This window comes from Peromyscus leucopus, chromosome 1, assembly GCF_004664715.2.
Source record: "Peromyscus leucopus breed LL Stock chromosome 1, UCI_PerLeu_2.1, whole genome shotgun sequence".
NCBI classification, from domain to species: domain Eukaryota; kingdom Metazoa; phylum Chordata; class Mammalia; order Rodentia; family Cricetidae; genus Peromyscus; species Peromyscus leucopus.
Genome location: NC_051063.1, coordinates 100,517,388 through 100,535,277, shown reverse-complemented (window position 1 = coordinate 100,535,277; position 17,890 = coordinate 100,517,388). Strand labels below are relative to the sequence as shown.

Genomic DNA, 17,890 nt, shown 5'->3' with positions numbered 1-17,890 from the left:
TAAAGTTGATAGATTTTAATGATCCGTCAAATGCAGTCACCATTTAATTATATGGCTGAACCTTTTATTCTTTAGACATTTCAATATGTTGACAGCGAGAGCAGGTGTATTAAACACTTACATGATAGCCGAAAGCTTAAGTCTGAAATGATAGTGTTCTCATAGGCATCAACACTTGCTGTTCCCTATACTTTCCTAGGGATGTCTTCGCATTTCTGCCGGGGGCTTAGTCACTGACGGATCCAGTCAGTCCAGAGGCAGCCCCGCCTCCTCCACCAGCCCCGCCCCTTTTGCCTGGAGTCCAGCTCCGGTGCTGCTGGGAGCAGTCTGCCTGCGAGTCTTCGGCACTGATTTTGGCCACGGATTACAGGTTGGTGAGCAAACCCATTTTCTGACCAGTCGCTGCTGTCCCACTGGCGTCGAGAGTCTGCGCCACCTTACAGATTGTGTTGGGATTCAAGAGTGGAGGAAACGTGCGGGACTGCAGCTTTTGAGTTTGGGAAGCATGGAAGAGGCACGTTTGCCGCTGGGGATAGGCCATGTAAGGGGGTAACCGGCGTTGAACCTGGGTTCTGGAGGCGAAAGCACGCTGCTCTGGAAGTTTCCCGTTTGGGGTCCCGCGTGGATTCAGAGGTCAACATCCCCTCCCCCAGCTCCAGCCCGGCTGCTCCAGGAAGTAGGTTTATCCCCTCCTCAGCAGGCCGGACTTCTCCCAGAAAGCGTTGGGAGATGAGCCACTCGGCCTGCCCCGCCCCGGTCTGCACCGGCTGCAGCCAGTCCAAGTTAGGAGCCATGGGGCTTCTGAGGAAGCCGAGGCAAGCTGGGCGGAGTTGGGAAAAGACCTAAGCGAGGCCCTCTGGCCCTCGGAATTAATTAAAGGCCTCTGGGTATGATCTGGAGAAGTTTGCTCACAAGATACCCTTCATATGTGGACCTTCTCTGGGGATGCTTACTGCCCATTACTTTCCTGCGTCACCTCTGGCGGAAGTGGTCGGGACAGTGAGGTGATCATTTGTATTTTATTGTGAATGAGTACGCTGAGATCGGGAGCATTGTATTTTTTTTTTTTTTTTTTTTTTTTTTTTGGTTTTTCGAGACAGGGTTTCTCTGTGTAGCTTTGCGCCTTTCCTGGAACTCGCTTGGTAGCCCAGTTTGACCTCGAACTCACAGAGATCCGCCTGCCTCTGCCTCCCAAGTGCTGGGATTAAAGGCGTGCACCACCACTGCCCGGCCGGGAGCATTGTATTTAAGTATTATATCAGCATGTGTGTAACAATTTATCGACTCTAACTGTAATTTTTTTTTTTCGAGTTGTAACCCAAGGTGCCCTGTAACTAACCATCCTCCTGCTTCCGCTCCGCTTCCCTACCTAGTGCCACAATTACAGGCTTGAGCTACCAGCGCAGCAAATGACTTTTTTTTTTTGTTTTTTGTTTTTCGAGACAGGGTTTCTCTGTGTAGCTTTGCGCCTTTCCTGGAACTCACTTGGTAGACCAGGCTGGCCTCGAACTCACGATCCGCCTGCCTCTGTCTCCAGAGTGCTGGGATTAAAGGCATGCGCCACCACCGCCCGGCCTAAATTTTTTTTTTTTTTTTTTTTTTTTTTATGTCCATTGAGTGCTGTAAGATCAGTTCCAGATAATAGGTTAAGTTGGAATGTAGGCCTGCATAAAGGTAAAAAATAACAACAGCCAGGTATGGTGACACAGACCTTTAATCCAGCGCTCTGGAAGCAGAAGCAGATGGATCTCTATGAGTTCAAGACCAGCCTGGTCGACAAGTCTTTTCCTTTGCCTTTCTTGTTCCTTTTCTGAGTCCCCAGCCTTGACCCCAGTGTCCCCTGATTCTTACCTTGGTTATCTAATGTCTCCCATTAGAATGGGAAATGACAGAGCTATGAGTAGCTGTTGTATTTAACAGCACAGCTCTAAGTTATGCTTAGATCATGCACCAAACCGTATTATTGAAATGATACACACCCACCCCCTGCCACATTTATTTTTATTATTATTTGTTTCTTTTTTGGTTTGGGGTTTTTTTGGTTTGGTTTTTCTTGGGGGGCGGGCGTCCAAGACAGGGTTTCTTTGTGTAACAGCCCTAGCTATCCTGGAACTAGCTCTGTAGACCAGCTGGCCTCGAACTCACAGAGATCCACCTGGCTCTGCTTCCTGAATGCTGGGATTTAAGGCGTGCGCCACCACCGCCCAGCTCTAATTAATTAGTTTTGTGTGTATGAGTGTTTTGCCTGCATGTACATCTGTGCTCCACTCATGTGCCTGGTGCCCTCAGAGGCCAGAGGAGGGTGTCAGATCCCCTAGAACTGAAGTTACAGGCCATTGTGAGTAGCCATGTGGGTGCTGAGAATTGAACCCTGGTTCTCTGGAAGAGCAGTCAGTGCACTTAACCATTGAGTTATCCCTCCAGCTCCTGTGATTTTGTCTTTTGACAATATATATTACTGTCATTGTAAGTAGAGTACAATTTGTTCCTTTGCCAGTTAGTATTCTCATAGATTCTCTCATGCGGTAGAAACTTTCTCAAGAGAGTAGTGGATTACAAATGGTTTTGCCTGAAACGAGAAAGTGACATTTTTTTTGGAGAGGACTTTGATTTCCAGCACTCACATGACAGCTCACAACTGTCTCTAACTGCAGTTCCCGTAGATCCAATGCCCTCTTCTAGCCTCTTTGAGCACCAGGCATGCACATGGTGCACAGACATACATTCAGGCAGAACACCCGTACACATTAAGGAGGGGAGGGCCATGTTAGTTGTAAAACCTATTGCCTCTCCCTGTTGTGGCATTCCTGACTGTTTGGGTTTTGGGGGAGTTGGCTGAGCAAGAGGCCTGAGTGGAGCAGAAGAGGCAGGGTCTACAAGCTTAGATACCATGATCCTGGAGACCAGGCATAGGGGAATAATATCCACAAGGTAAAAAGGCTCATGGGAAAGGATCGATTCACCCACTAAAGAAGAGTTCTGGCTTTTCATTCACCCAGATCCTATGCTAGCTTCTGTGGGTACAACCATGAACAAAAAATGCAAGGCTGTGGTCTCTGGGAGCTTATCATTTCTGTGGGAGGAGTCAGACTATCAAAGATAACGCAGGTGACGATAAGAAGCTAGTGAGAGCCTGCCTTCTGATAAGACAACCTGAGAGAAGTCATCGGTGCAGATGCCAGAAGGAAGGGTCCCCTTGCAACATGAACAGCAAATCCAAAAGTCCTGGCACGGTCGTGTGTTTATTATTTTTAACACCGGAAACATGCTTGGGTGGGCAGCTCTGTAAGGCCTCTCCAGTGTCCCCGTTTATCTTTCTACCCAATAGGAGGTAAAGGACACAGTAAGTGGTGTAATAAGAGGGGAAGTTGGTGTTGGATATGAGCTGAGGTAAGTGTTGGAACTGGACGGAGAGGCCTTTGTTACCCCATGTGTGTGGTGTCTCTCTCTACTCAGCGTGCACAGTGCCGTTCCTTTTCTCTCTTCTTCCTTAGCCTGTGCTTTTTTTCATCTGCTCTCTACCTAGGATTCCGCAAGCAAGAACAGTCTCCCAGTCAGAGCTGGGCAGGTAGGAACCAAGAGAGTGGCTACAATGACGTCAGCAGTTCTGGTGGACATCCGCGATGAGGTCACCTGCCCTATCTGCTTGGAGCTCCTGACAGAACCCCTGAGCATAGATTGCTGCGGTCACAGCTTCTGCCAGGCCTGCATCACAGGAAACAGTGACAAGTTAGTGCTCAACCCAGAAGGGAAGAGCAGCTGTCCTGTGTGCCGGACCGCCTACCAGCCCGGGAACCTCCGGCCTAATCGACACCTGGCCGTCATAGTGAAGAGGCTCAGAGAGGTCGTTTTGGCCCCGGGAAAGCAGCTGGAGGTCATTCTTTGTGCAGTTCATGGAGAGAAACTCCAGCTTTTCTGCAAGGAGGATGGGAAGTTAATTTGCTGGCTTTGTGAGCGATCTCAGGAGCACCATGGTCATCACACGTTCCTCATGGAGGAGGTGGCCGAGGAGTACCAGGTGGGAACAAGTCCAGGGCTTGACCTTACTAAATGTTCTCATCTAATTGTTTTATAGTTTTGGTTTGGTTTGTTTTCTTCTTATTTGAGACAAAAGTCCCAAGTAGTCCAGTATTGCCTCAAAGTGATTGTGTAGCTAAAGACGACCTTGAACTTCTGGTCCTACTGCCGTCATTTGCAGAGTTCTGTGATTACAAGTGTCCAGTGTTTCTCGGATGCTAGGCAAACACTGTACCACCTGAACTATACCTGAAGCCCAGATTTCCTTCTAGAACTCTTCTTTACTTAGAAGTTGAACTAGAAGGTGGCTCCCTGATCAATAGCAGAGACTTTCTCGTCTTCTTGCTTGCCTGCTGCTCCAGTCCCCTGTTTGCATTCCGGTGTAGAGAAGGCACTTCGAAGCCTGAGGTCGGCATAATCTCACCCTAGTTCGTTCTGTGTGTAGCTACTAAGACGGTTTGAGGCTGGACCCTCTCTATCTGGTCTATTCCTTCCAGGAGATGTTCCAGGAGTCTCTGAAGAAGCTGAGGAAGGAGCAGCAGGAAGCTGAGAGGCTAAAAGCTCTTATCCAAGAGAAGAGGGAATCCTGGAAGGCAAGTAGGACTCTCCTGAAAGTGATCTGGGACAACAGCAGAGGTGACCGTGGGAGCCGAGGACCAGGGCTTCCTGCCCCAGTGTCTCCCGCTTCTGCATAGAACTTCCCCTGGCCTGGCCCTTTTCCTTGTGCAGGGGATCTGGGGTGGAAGTTAGGTAACAAACACGTCGAAAGTCAGTCCAGTTCTCTTTTGCTTTTTGTATTGTTTTTTATTTGCTTTGTTTTTAATTTAAATTTTATTCCATTGTTTCGTTTTATGTGTGTGGGTGTTTCGCCTGAATATATTACTGTATACCACATGTATGCCTGGTGCCTGAGGAAGCCAGAAGAGGGAACTGGATTTAAAGACATCTGTAAGCCACCGTTAGGTACTGGTTAGACATCTGTAAACCCAGGTCCTCTGGAAGAGCAGGAAGTGCTCTTAACACCTGAGCCATCTCTCCAGCTCCTCCCAGGTTCTTAAGGCAATTACATGAGAAAGAATGGCTTCCCAGGCAAGGTGGTACACTCCTTTAATTGTAGCACTTGGAAGACGAGGACAGTCGGGTGGCTATAGTCTACAGAGCCAGTATCACGCCCTCCAGAGCTGCATAGTAAGACTCTGTCTCCAAAAAAACAAAACAAAAAAACTAAAAAAGAAAGAATAATTCTGAATCTCATTTCCAGCCTAACCTCCTGGAAATGGTAGGTTAATTGTGAGCCAGTAATTCCTCTCAGGGCTCAAAATTGGGAGCTGAGGCTGACCTAGAAGCCTAAGAGGCTACACTAGCTTCCTGGAGTCTAAACTTACCCAAGAATCACAGTATATACCTCCAAACCCTAGATAAGCAGCCTGAGGCTGAGGGCCTGAGAACAGGCCCTACAGGCCTGTGTCCCTCCACTCTCAGACCGGCAGGCCCAGGAAAGCAGTGGGTGGCCTGTTTCCTGCCCCTCCTCCCCCGGGGGGAGAACCCTTGGGCCTGCAGGCAGCAGCCTGTTTTTCTTCCTGGTACTGAAGAATCAGGTAGAGCCTGAGAGACACCGGATCCAGACTGAATTTAATCAGCTGCGGAGCATCCTGGACAGGGAGGAGCAGAGGGAACTGAAGAAACTGGAAGCGGAAGAGAGGAAGGGGCTGAGCATCATAGAGAAGGCTGAGGGGGACCTGATCCACCAGAGCCAGTCACTGAAAGATCTCATCTCAGACCTGGAGCACCGGTGCCAGGGGTCTGCAGTGGAGCTGCTGCAGGTGAGACTCGGGCAGGACCCCCAGATTTGGGGATCGAGGAAAAGAGAACCATTTTCCATCTCGTGTGGCACTAGGACTAACATCATGATGGAAATGAGAGGGAAAAAAGAAAGGGTTGGGGATTTAGCTCAGTGGTAGAGCGCTTGCCTAGCAAGCGCAAGGCCCTGGGTTCGATCCTCAGCTCCAAAAAAAAAGTATTCCTTTGTCTTTCTGTTACCTCTTTTGTTTTGAACTTCCAAGAGGCCACCTGCTAAAGTCTGAAACAGTTCAGATGCAAATGCTAAGGGAAGCCCTGTAGAGTTACTTATTACTAGTCAAGAGTAGCCCAGAAGTTTATCTGGAATTGTGAAGTCCTATTGTATCCCTCAATGCTCTCCAGGAGGCTTTACCAATCTCAGGACAACTGACTGGTTGGTTTTTTTTGTTTTTTGGTTTTTCAAGACAGGGTTTCTCTGTGTACCTTTGTGCCTTTCCTGGAACTCACTTGGTAGCCCAAGCTGGACTCAAACTCACAGAGGTCCACCTGCCTCTGCCTCCCGAGTACTGGGATTAAAGGCGTGCGCCACCACTGCCCGTCTCAAACTGACTGTTCTAATACAGATAAATCTTAACTTTTAAGGACTCTTCTGTACATTGTAGGGAACTTCCCAGCACTCGTGGCGCCCTCCCACCAGAATTCAACAGTACCACCCCAGATACGGCATTCCAGAGCTCTTTAACATTGCCCTGTGTCCCCGGGAGATCTGTCTCACCCCTGTTTTTTCTTCAGTAGAATTCCCCTATAGTAACAGACACTTAACAGGTATTTGGGGTTGGGCCTATGTGTGAGTGCATGCACATCATCTAAGGGATGAAGTTTGAGAGAAAGCCACATTTAAAACCTATGGCTGGGGTTGGAGATGTGGCTCAGAGGTTAAGAGCACTGGCTGCTCTACAAGAGGTCCTGAGTTCAATTCCCAGCAACCACATGGTGGCTCACAACCATCTACAATAAGATCTGGTGCCCTCTTCTGGCCTGCAGGCATACATGCAGGCAGAACACTGTGTACATAATAAGTCAATCTTTAAAAAATAAAATAAAATAGCCGCATGGTGGTGGTGCACGCCTTTAATCCCAGCACTCGGGAGGCAGGTGGATCTCTGTGAGTTTGAGGCCTGGTCTACAGAGCGAGATACAGGACAGGCATCAAAAAAAAAAAAAAAAAAAATACACAGAGAAACCCTGTCTTGAAAAACCAAAATAAATAAATAAATAAAATAAAACCTATGGCTGTCTCAAAGCCAGACGGCAGTGGCACATCCCTTTAGTCCCAGCAGTGGGGAGGCAGAGATAGGCGGATCTCTGAATCCAAGGCCAGCCTGATCTACAGACGGAATTGTAGACAGCCAGGGCTACACAGAGAAACTGTCTCCAAAAACAAACAAACAAAAATAAAACCTGTGACTGTCTCAAGGGTAGATGTTAGTCTATCATCACTCGGCAAGGTCAGGTGCTGTGTGGCAAATACCGTCAATACATGTGCATAGCATTTCAACCACAGGGATGAGGCGAGAGCTCAGTGCGAGGGCATTTGTCTAACGTCCGTGAAGCCCTGGTTTCCATCCTGGGCGTTGCCAAAAGACCAACAAAACACACACACACACACACACACACAAAAGGAACTTACCGAAATTTGTACATGGGTCCCCAGGAACTCTGCTCTGAGATGGGGTTACCTTTTTTATTTTTGTGTGTGTTTAGTTGTTTTGAGACGGACTGTTGAGATGTAACCCAGGCTAGCCTCAAACGCAGTACTTGTACCTCAAGCTCTTAAGTGCTAGGATCACAGGCGTGCACCATTCACGCATGCACACGGTATCTGGCTTCCTCTGAGTTCTCATCTATACTTTGTATCAACTGGACTGGTTTTTGTTTTTGTTTTGTTATTGTTGTTTTGGGGGGACGGGGTTAGTCATTACACCAGGTGGTAAAGTGGGAAGAAGATATAATCCTTCACTTAATTTGTCCTTTTCCTCCCTAGGATGTGAATGATGTCACAAAAAGGTATGTGAGAATATAAATTAACTCTCTTGGGCTTGCCCCTCTAGAATTACCTGTGGGGAAGGGGGAAAGTCACAGGCAGGGTAGGGTTGCGACCGGTACATTGAATTGCATGTGAATCTAGAGATCTCAAAGATAAAGGAGTAGTAGGCTGGCATCCATGGCCATGGAATTGGTATGGAAGGGGACTGGAACTGGAGACAGAACTGTCACTGGATTCCTTTTTCACCAGCCTCTCTACCTGCCTTTGATGCCATGCGGTTTCCCTAGTTACAGCTACCTCCATAGACATTGTTCTTGGCTGTGCGTCTTAGAGGGAAATCACCATCTGTGTGTTGCCCCAGGTTTGAGAATTGGCTTTTCAGATGCCAGCTGTGACTTTCCATTTCTCCCCGGCTCTCCAGTCCAGGTCTTGCTGTTTAGTGCTTAGATTTCCTTGTATGTCAATTCCAGTGAAAACGCAGACCTGAGCCATGAGGGGAATGGCTTTGGCTCTGGGACGGGACTAGTTCTCTCCAGTAGCATTGAATCTACAAAGTCATCCACCAAGGTGACATCTAAAGTTGCCCACAGACCGAGCACCTTCAGGCCTCTTAGACACAGTGTACCTGGATTCTGGCTGTGAATTCTAAGCCCGCACTCCCTTCTGAAGGAAGCCCATCCTTTAGGTGTTCCTTTACTCTCAGCAGCAGGGTTTCTGATCAACGTGGGCGTCTCCAGCGCCTCCTAGTGGACATTCTGGTATGGCACTGACATTTTGTTTCCGCTTGAACTGTAGCAAAGGACTCTACAGCCACTGGAGTTCTTTCAGTTCTTCTCAGTTGCCTGCTTTCTTTAGGATAAAGAGAGAAAAGGAAAATCATTACATCTTATAGAACTTACGATAGCAAAAAACAAGATGAGGCCTTAATAAGTTAACATTTACTGGAGCAAGGTATGCAGATAGTGGTTTCTAGTCCACGTCTTCCGATCCAGTGGAAGGCCCTTCGCAGAATGGTGACTTTCCTCAGGAAAGAATGTTGAAGCTCATCAGTGGGTCTGAGGGATGGGGAGACAGTCAGCCCCCAGAAGTTCTCATAAGGTGTGCCCTCACTAGGAGTGAGTTCTGGACCCTGAGGAAGCCCCAAGCTCTTCCCACCAAGCTGAAAAGTTTGTTTCGAGCCCCAGATCTGAAAAGGATGCTGCGAGTCTTTAGAGGTGAGTTTGGATGTGGAATTACTGTAGTGGGGAGAAACGGGGGGGGGGTAATTGGAGAATAGCAGTTATGAGAGAAGCGGGGCGGGGGCAGGTATGCTGAAGATCATGCAGTACCTATTTAAGGGGAAATGGAGTGACCAGTTCGTGCCTTCTGAATTCCCCACCATTCTCAGGCCTCCTCAGGTGTCAGCCCTGAGACCGCCTGCTCCCTTTAACATGTTTTACTGTCTCATTACAGAGCTGACAGACGTCCAAAGCTACTGGGGTGAGTAGAATCCATGGCCTCTCTGAACCCCTTTCACATGCTTCTCCCCAACAGACTTGCATGTTCTCTCGGGTCTTAGGTGTCCATACCTCTCCTCCACCGCCTAATTCTAAGTCATCCCCCCCACCGCCACCAGTTTCCTTTGTCCTCCTCTCTCAGAGACATGGGACCCATGTGCCCATTCTCATCGGCTGCTGTTGTCCCTTCTCCTACAGTGGACGTGACCCTGAATCCACAGACGGCTAATTTAAATCTTGTCCTGGCTAAAAACCGGAGGCAGGTGAGGTTTGTAGGTGCCAAGCTCTCCGAGTCTTCCTGTCTGGAAGAACATTTTGATTGTAGTGTCCTGGGTTCTCAGCACTTCTCCTCAGGAAAATACTACTGGGAGGTGGACGTGACCAAGAAGACGGCTTGGATCCTGGGTGTATGCAGTAACCCGGTGGAACCCATGTTCTCTTTCAGCCAGTATCCCAGCAAGCAGAGTGCCCACTCCAGGTATCAGCCCCAGAGCGGATACTGGGTGATTGGGTTGCAACATAAGCATGAGTACAGAGCCTATGAGGACTCCTCCACCTCCCTGCTCCTCTCCATGACAGTGCCCCCTCGCCGCGTAGGGGTTTTCTTAGACTATGAGGCTGGCACTGTCTCCTTTTATAATGTCACAAACCATGGCTTGCCCATCTACACCTTCTCTAAGTATTACTTTCCTACTGCCCTTTGTCCATATTTCAATCCCTGCAGCTGTGTCGTCCCCATGACTCTGCGTCGCCCAAGCTCTTGAGGTCTAGCACCCCTGCCTGCAGCTGAGCAGGTTCCTGCAAACACATGCCGTTCCTCCGGGAGCCCCCGTTCTCTGTGTCCTTGTGGGACAACGTCCCACTGCTTATAGTGAATTCTCTTGACAGGTCTTATGGGAAACTTTTTAACATTTCTCTGTTAATCATTTAATCGTTATCTTTTGTTGTTGTTTGTTTTTCAGACAGGGTTTCTCTGTGTAGCCCTGGCTGTCCTGCAACTCACCCTGTATTCCAGGCTAGCCTCCAATTCATGCAGATCAGCCTACCTCTGCCTCCCTAGTGCTGGAATTACCACCAAGGGTTTTGTTTGTTTTGAAATGGGCTATAGCCCCGGCTAACCTTGAACTCTGTGTGGTTGAGGATAACCCTGAACTGATCTTCCTGCTTCCTCCCAAGTCCTGATTACAAGCACACACCATACCTGGCTGCGGTTTTGTTTTAGTGTTGAGATATGGTCTCCATAAATAGCCCAGGCTGGCCACAGACTCCTAATTCTTCTGCCTCAGCTCCCAAACACTGATTATAGGTCTATCTCACAACACCTGGCTAAGAATAGTATTTGATGACATTTTTAATTGATGTCTGTGGTCAAATGTAAAAAATTCTCTATAAATTAGACAGGAGTTTTTGTACTAAATATTGAATTCTGCAGATTTTTTTTTCCTTTAATGAGGATAATTTATGACCCTTTTATTGTGCTCCTGGGCCAGCTACACTGAGTTGTCTCTGTTGTTGAGTCTCTTGTTTACTGTCCTAAGGAAACCATTATTGTGTGTTACATTCAAACTTAATTTTTGCTGACTTATTGCTTAGGTTTGGTTTTCGCCTATCTTTATCAACAAAACTGCCTCTAATTTTTTTTTTTTTTTTTTTTTTTTTTGGTTTTTCGAGACAGGGTTTCTCTGTGTAGCTTTGCGCCTTTCCTGGAACTCACTTGGTAGCCCAGGCTGGCCTCGAACTCCCAGAGATCCGCCTGGCTCTGCCTCCCGAGTGCTGGGATTAAAGGCATGCGCCACCAACGCCCGGCTAATTTTGCATTCTTGTAATATCTGGCACGTTATACAAAATGTAATAATGGGCAAGGCAATTACATATGTATATATGGGATTGAGTGCTTAAACCAAACTGACCATTGATAAAAAACAATAATGGAAAAAAACAAACTGACCATTGATTTAAAAAAATAATAATAAAAATCCACTGACCACTATAGTTCTGATGGATTCAAGAAGAGATTATAGTTTTGGTTTTCACAGTAAATAAATGCTACCTCAGCCTTCAGTCTTCGTCTTAAGATTCTAATAGTAATCAAACCAGAAAATGTGCTTGAGAAGGAGAAAAGTAAACAAGGATGGAGGAAATGACGATCAACCAATGCCAATTGTCATCTCAGAAGAGGAAGAAAAGCAGCCGGCCATTCACAGAGTGGTGTGTTCTGACCTCCTTCAGCCCCTCTCCTCTCTGCTGTACAGCTCGGAACTGAACTCAGGGCTTCTCCTGTCAGGCTGGCATTCTAGCACCAAGCTTGACAATCCCAGTTTGTGTGTTTGGCTTTCTGTTACTATTGTTTTCTTTTGACACAGGGTCTTACCAAGTCGCCCAGGCTGGCCTTGACTGCACTCAAGGGCCAGCTGATTTTAAGCTCGCCTCGGCATCCCGAGTAACTAGGTTTACAGGCTTATACTGCCTCTTCATCTCACCCCAGAATGTCTACTTAATGCTCAGGTTCAAATTCCAGATGGGTGAGCTGCTGTGACTTCATTGAAGAGGTGCTACAAGCTTTCCTACTCAGCTGTGAAAAAGTTACAGATGTGAGGGTAGAAATGGATGTCAGGGAGACAGCTTGGCAGCTGACGCTGCAGCCAAGGGCCACTCGTGGCTTTTCAGTGCCCTCAGATGGTCTGTAATAGTGTAACCTCACCCTGGATTTCCATAAAAGCAATGTAAAATAATCTCACTAACAACTGACTTACAAGGATGATATTTTGGATATATTATCTTAAATAAAACGTATTACTTATTTCAGCTGTTTGTTTTTATTTCGAGATGGAGGCTCAGTTTGTAGCCCAGGCTAGCCCAAAATTAACCATGTAGCCCAGACTAGCCTCAAAAACGTGGTGGTGGGCCTTCTACTGTAGCCTTCCAACTGCTGGGGTTATAGGCATGAGCCACCACGGGAAGCTTTCATTGTACTTTTTGTTTTTTGAGACAGGGTTTCTTTGTGTAGCCTTGGCTATCCTGGAACTCACTCTGTAGACCAGGCTGAGATACATCAAACTCAGAGATCCATTTGCCTCTTTTTCTCCCAAGTGCTGGGATTAAAAGCATGTACCAACACTACCTGGCTCGTAATTTTTTACACGTGGGTACTAGAAAATTTTCAGTTACACATTGGCTCCTATTACACTTCTACTGGACAACTCTGTTGAGGTGAACTTTACATCCTTTAGGAAATGCTAGAAAAACACAGCCTTGGACCAGAGTGGCAAGGGAGACTTGGAGGTGCACCGGTTCATAAAAGGACCTATCTACACACCCACCCCTGAACCCTGAGGCTTTGTTGTTTCGTTTTTAAGATTGCATTTTTAATCATGTGTACATGTGTTTATCTGTGTGAGTGAGGAGGCCAGGGGTACCAGATCCTCTGGCTCTGAAGTTCCAGGCAGGTGTGAGCTGCCTCACATGGGTGCTGAGAACGGAACTCTGGTCCTCTGAAGAGGAAAGCATACCTACTACTGAGCCATCTCTCCAGACTCCTGAGTGTGGCACAAAAGGCGGTAATTGAACACTGACAGGAAACATGAACTTCCAGAAGGTGTTTGGAGAGGTGTCTAGAGAATATTTCTATTCTTGAGGGCTCTGGCATCTGGAAAAAGCCTAGTGCAGATCTGTTCTGGACCATATCCCATCTATGGCATCCCAGAAGACAGGTGCAGGTTCCTCATCTGACCTGCACTGAAGAGTAAGAGAGCAAGTGGGCCAGGAGGACTGGCAGAAGTCCCGAGAGAAGAAAGATCTGCCCAAGTATTGGCCCCCTTCTAGTTTATTTTTCTCATGCAAAAATTCCAGGCCAAAGGAGTTAGTCCAAACCCCTAAACTTAATTGACTTGAAGGCGGCTCCTAAGAGGTATCCAGAAAATGACCCTACATACCAAAGTCATTCTGTTTTGTTTTGTTTTGAGACAGGGTTTCTCTGTGTAGCTTTGCACCTTTTCTAGAACTCACTCTGTAGCCCAGGCTGAACTCCAACTCACAGAGATCTGCCTGGCGCTGCCTCCCGAGTGCTGGGATGAAAGGTGTGCGCCGCCGCTGCCGCCACCCAGCTCCCAAGTCATTCTGTAAGCCTCAAGGGAGGCTTGCTTAATCATAGAAGGACACGCTTTCAACCCTAACCTTATCCAGAAGGATCTTGAGGCAGAAGTCTTCTCACCTTTATGGAGTAAGTTAAGGGACTGTGAAAATGAAATAGATAAATCAAATACTAAAAGGATGTTATTTCTTACATAAAAAAATCTAACATGAGTGTGAAGGTAGGCCCAAACGATAGAGCAAGAGTATCTCTAAAAATAAGTATATTTGGGTGTGGTAGCACACATCTCGAGTTCAAGACCAGCCTGTTCTACATAGTTCCGGAGAGTCAGGTTTATATAGACCCTGTCTCAAAAAATGAAAAATAAAAACTAAAAGAAATAAAAACAAAAAGAAAAGGATGAATGAAAAGTTTTTTAAATCTAAGATCAAGAGTACTCCTCCACCCCCAAGTGCTGGGATTAAAGGTGTGAGCCACCATTGCCCATCTTAATTTGTTTTATATATTTTATAATTTTAGATTAACCCCACGATCCTCATTGAGATAATTTTCATAAATGGTGCAAGGTATGGATTAAAATCCGTCTCTTTGTCTATATAGATGCAGTTTTTCCCAAAACCACTTGCTGTTGAAAGCCTACTTTGTCCACGAGCTTGGTCATGTGTGGGAGGGTCTATTCCAGGCTCTAGGCTGCTCCACTCGGCTATCAGGCCTCAAGTGGCTTCTGTCTGCCCCTCCTCGTGTCATGCAAAAATATTTCTTCTGGGATGTTAATTACAGAGATTAAGTAATAGAATATTTGGATAACTTTTAGTTTTAGCTCATAACTAGTGGCCCAAAATATTATCAGTTACTTTATTCTGACTTTTTCCTGCAACTTCACATAGTCATTTTTAGAATATAAATTAGTTTTCTCAAAGTGTGGTGTTAGAGTTCACAGGTAGACCAGGTTTGCATGTGTAAGGAAGACTCTAACTTTCATCCTGAGCATCCCCCAAAATCAGTGGCAAAACAAAATTCTGACAGTGCCTGGAGAGATGATGGCTGTTCCCCAGTTAAGAGTGCTTGCTGCTCCAGGCAGTGGTGGCGCACACCTTTAATCCCAGCACTCAGGAGGCAGAACCAGGCAGATCTCGGCGAGTTCGAGATTAGCCTGGTCTACAGAGTAAGTTCCAGAACAGCCAGTGCTATTACACAGAGAAACCCTCTCTTGAAAAAACAACCAAAAACAATAAACAGACATTTCTAGTCTGACATCTTAGTGTCAACAAGTCAAAAAGAACCTTTGCAAGGCTGATTGATTGATGAGCATGTCAGTGAGTGCTGCAAGTTTGGTGAAGCAGTTAGTGGGGGTTTCCAGAGGCCAAAGAAAAAGAGAACTGAAAACTGTGTGTGGTCTAGCCACCATGCTTACCTGGAGCCTTGCCATGCTCCCCAAGTAGCCCCCTTCTCTTCACATCTTTAGCACCATAACCTGATAATGTAGGATACCCAATCAGATTCTACCTTACCATATATGGAGACACAGAAGCCAAACCTGTAGAAAAAAAGGTAGCCCCATTGCATTCAGAACTTGGCCTTTGGATAAATGTACTTACTGAGCCTTTGTGTGGGGCGTTTACCCACCAACCCCACAGTTCCCCAGAATTTCTTGAGTGAGAGCAACAGGAAATATTAGAAGGATTTAGACTGTGGAGATAAACAGATAGAAAATACAGAATAGTCTCAAGAGGGCCTGGAACCTATTACAACGGGCCCTGACTGTCTCTGCCCTTGGGTGTCTATAGAAACGCCAAGGGGTGGAGCAAAAGACCTTCCCCCAGCACAGCCAAGTGCAGACCATTTTAGACACCTGCACTCAGGCCTGTGGTCCAATCATCCTCTCTATGCAGACCTGGGGGGAAAGCCACCAGGAACCTGAAAATGGGCTCCCATACCTTTGTGCATACACAATAACCTGCTTCCTAGGGGGGAAAAAAAAAAAACTTCTTCCATTTCCCCCATCAGGAACTCTGCAACATTAGAATGCTACAAAGTCACAGTCAAGTTATTTGGGGACGTCTTAAGCCATGCACTGCCCTCCTCTGCACATGTCTTTGTGCTGTTCATTTGGAAAGTGCAAACAGAAACACTGGTTTTCCAACCAAGCAAAAGGCTTGAGAGTGTCATCAGGTAGCATCTGAGGCCTGTAGCAGAGATTTCCCCTCTTTCATTAATCCGCCCACCTGTGTGCACCAATGGATTTGAAAATGTATTGACTGACTAGTTTCTTCTGCTACTATACTTTATCAAACTGCTTCCACACTGAAATATGGAATTTGAAGCAACCAGTACTGATGTTCCTGAGCCAAGGTCACTCAGAAATGGCTCCTGAATAAACTCGTAGTCCCTTTGCATCAACATCAGGGCCACTTTAAATCCTCTGTCTGATAATTCCCAAAGCTCTGCCAGAGCCGAGCCTGATGATGGCACTTTTCCCTTGCTGGCTTCCAATCTCCCTGGGAACTCCTCCTGACACAGAACCTTTCCCCACCTTTAATTCTTGGCGTCTTCCATGTTGAGCTCATGTTTAGGCAGACTTTATGGGTGTAGCTGCTCACATTACTGGGAGACAGTCTCACAGGCAACCCCCTGATCCTCTGACTCTTACAATCTTTGCTTCCCCTCTTCCACCATGTTCCCGGAGCCTTGGGTATAGGAGTGCTTTGTAGATCAGTTGCGATTGGACTCCACAACTCCGCATTTTGATTGGTTGTGGTTGTCTGTAATGGTCTCTATCTGTTACAAAGAGTTTCCTTGATGAGGGGTGGGTGGGTGTTAGGTCTCAGGCAGTTCATATGCCCAGAAATGACAGTCCTCTCCCAATTCAGTCTGAACGATAGAAGGGTTGCTGGTGTGAAATAAGAACTTGTGAAAAGGACTGATCTCCCTTGCCTCGGGTAGAAGGGACATAAGGCTCTCCACTGACATACCTGTGGCTGCATATCAAAGCCCATGCTGGCCTCCATGCTCTCACAGTCCCTATTCTCAGGTACCCTTTATACATTTCAAAGGCCTCATGCTAGCATTCTGGCCCTTCTCTTGCTTTCCCAGGCTTGCCCTCCTCCCAGATATCCCACTGTTCTCTATCTAACTAGCTCCCACCACCACCACCATCTTGCCATATCCACTTTTCTCTCCCACTGTTCTTGCTCTTCTCCCTTCTTTCCAAGACAGACCTGGGCATGCCCAGTCTGTTTCTGCTCTGGATTCTTTCCAAATGCCTCTGCATGTTATCTCTTACCTATAGTCAAAACCTTCCCCTTAATCATGGAGCAGCCATTGTGGTTCCTTTACTGCACCCCTGGCAGTATCTACACTTATCTATCTACACTTAATCGCGTACAGCAAGGGCAGAGGGACAGATGTTGAGATTGTTGTTGGGATTGTGATGGTTTAGTAAATTAGTGGCTGTAGGTTCTCCTTCAAGATCTGTGACTTCACTAGCACCGAGTAGTTGGGTAGGTTTCCAGTACCAGGCATCGTTTCCCTCTTGTTGAGTGGGTTGACTTGGTAGTTCTTTGTATACAGAGCTGTCTCTGCATTTAGCAGCTTCCCCAGCTTGGGTTGGGGGGAGTAGAGAGGGAGAGAGAATATATATATATATATATATATATATATATATATATATATATATAATATATAATTTATATATATAATATATATATATAATATAATATATAATATATAATATATATATATATAAAATTTATATATATTTATATATATTTATATATATAAATATATATATATAAAATGCTATGGTAGTTTAAGAGAAACTCTAGCCTAGAAGTAAGCGAGAGTTCTGCCTGTTTGTTAAAAACCATTATATGGCCAGGTATTGGCGGTGCACGCCTTTAATCCCAGCCACTCGGGAGGCAGAGGCAGGCGGATCTTTGTGAGTTTGAGGCCAGTCTAGGCGACAGAGCAAGGACAGAGCAGGACAGCTAGGGCTGTTACACAGAAAAACCCTATCTGGGAAAGGAAAAAAAGCCACTATGTCTTGGGGGTGTGGGGACAGGGACACTTGAAGTAGTCACGGTAGTCAAAGGGCTTGCTGCAGATCCTGTTTTCACAACCAAAGGGCTATTGTTCTTCAGAAACACCTGTGCATTTTTTGATACAAACTAACCAAAGGGCTATTGTTATTCAGAAACACCTGTGCATTGTTATGGCTGCAAACTATGTCTTCTTGCGATTTCTATTCCTGTAAGCCTGCCTAACTGAACTTCCTTTAAAGACTAAAGAACTCAGAGACCACCCTCAGCGAGTGCCTAGACAGAAATGCTGCTGCTGCCTGGCATGTAAATGCTGTAAAAGACTGTAAAGTTCACTGGACCATTTGTTTGATTTTTGGCTCTTACGTTAATAAAGGTTTCTCCTGCCTCTCCTGAGTTCGTG

General features: G+C 46.4%; 1 protein-coding gene across 2 annotated transcripts; it reads left to right on the top strand.

The window, feature by feature from the left end:
* The first annotated feature begins 264 nt into the window (after window positions 1-264).
* Trim6 (tripartite motif containing 6) lies at window positions 265-10,370 on the top strand. 2 transcript variants are annotated; one of them, XM_028861569.2, is made up of 8 exons: window positions 265-370; window positions 3,527-4,018; window positions 4,515-4,610; window positions 5,610-5,840; window positions 7,862-7,884; window positions 8,978-9,078; window positions 9,317-9,343; window positions 9,559-10,370. In XM_028861569.2, exons 2-8 carry the CDS (start codon window positions 3,593-3,595, stop codon window positions 10,122-10,124), a joined length of 1,470 nt encoding a protein of 489 aa, XP_028717402.1. In that variant the 5' UTR covers window positions 265-370; window positions 3,527-3,592; the 3' UTR covers window positions 10,125-10,370. The 2 variants fall into 2 exon arrangements, with proteins under 2 accessions (XP_028717402.1, XP_037052581.1); XM_037196686.1 differs by lacking the exon at window positions 3,527-4,018 and having other exon boundaries at window positions 311-370.
* The last annotated feature ends 7,520 nt before the right edge of the window (window positions 10,371-17,890 follow it).

What these genes read in the sequence shown, in the direction of transcription:
- Trim6 (XM_028861569.2), top strand. Translation starts at nt 3,593, where the DNA reads ATGACGTCAGCAGTTCTGGTGGACATCCGCGATGAGGTCACCTGCCCT. An exon ending in AGAAGAGGGAATCCTGGAAG is followed by an intron (nt 4,611 to 5,609) that starts GCAAGTAGGACT and finishes CTGGTACTGAAG; the next exon opens with AATCAGGTAGAGCCTGAGAG. An exon ending in GATGCTGCGAGTCTTTAGAG is followed by an intron (nt 9,079 to 9,316) that starts GTGAGTTTGGAT and finishes GTCTCATTACAG; the next exon opens with AGCTGACAGACGTCCAAAGC.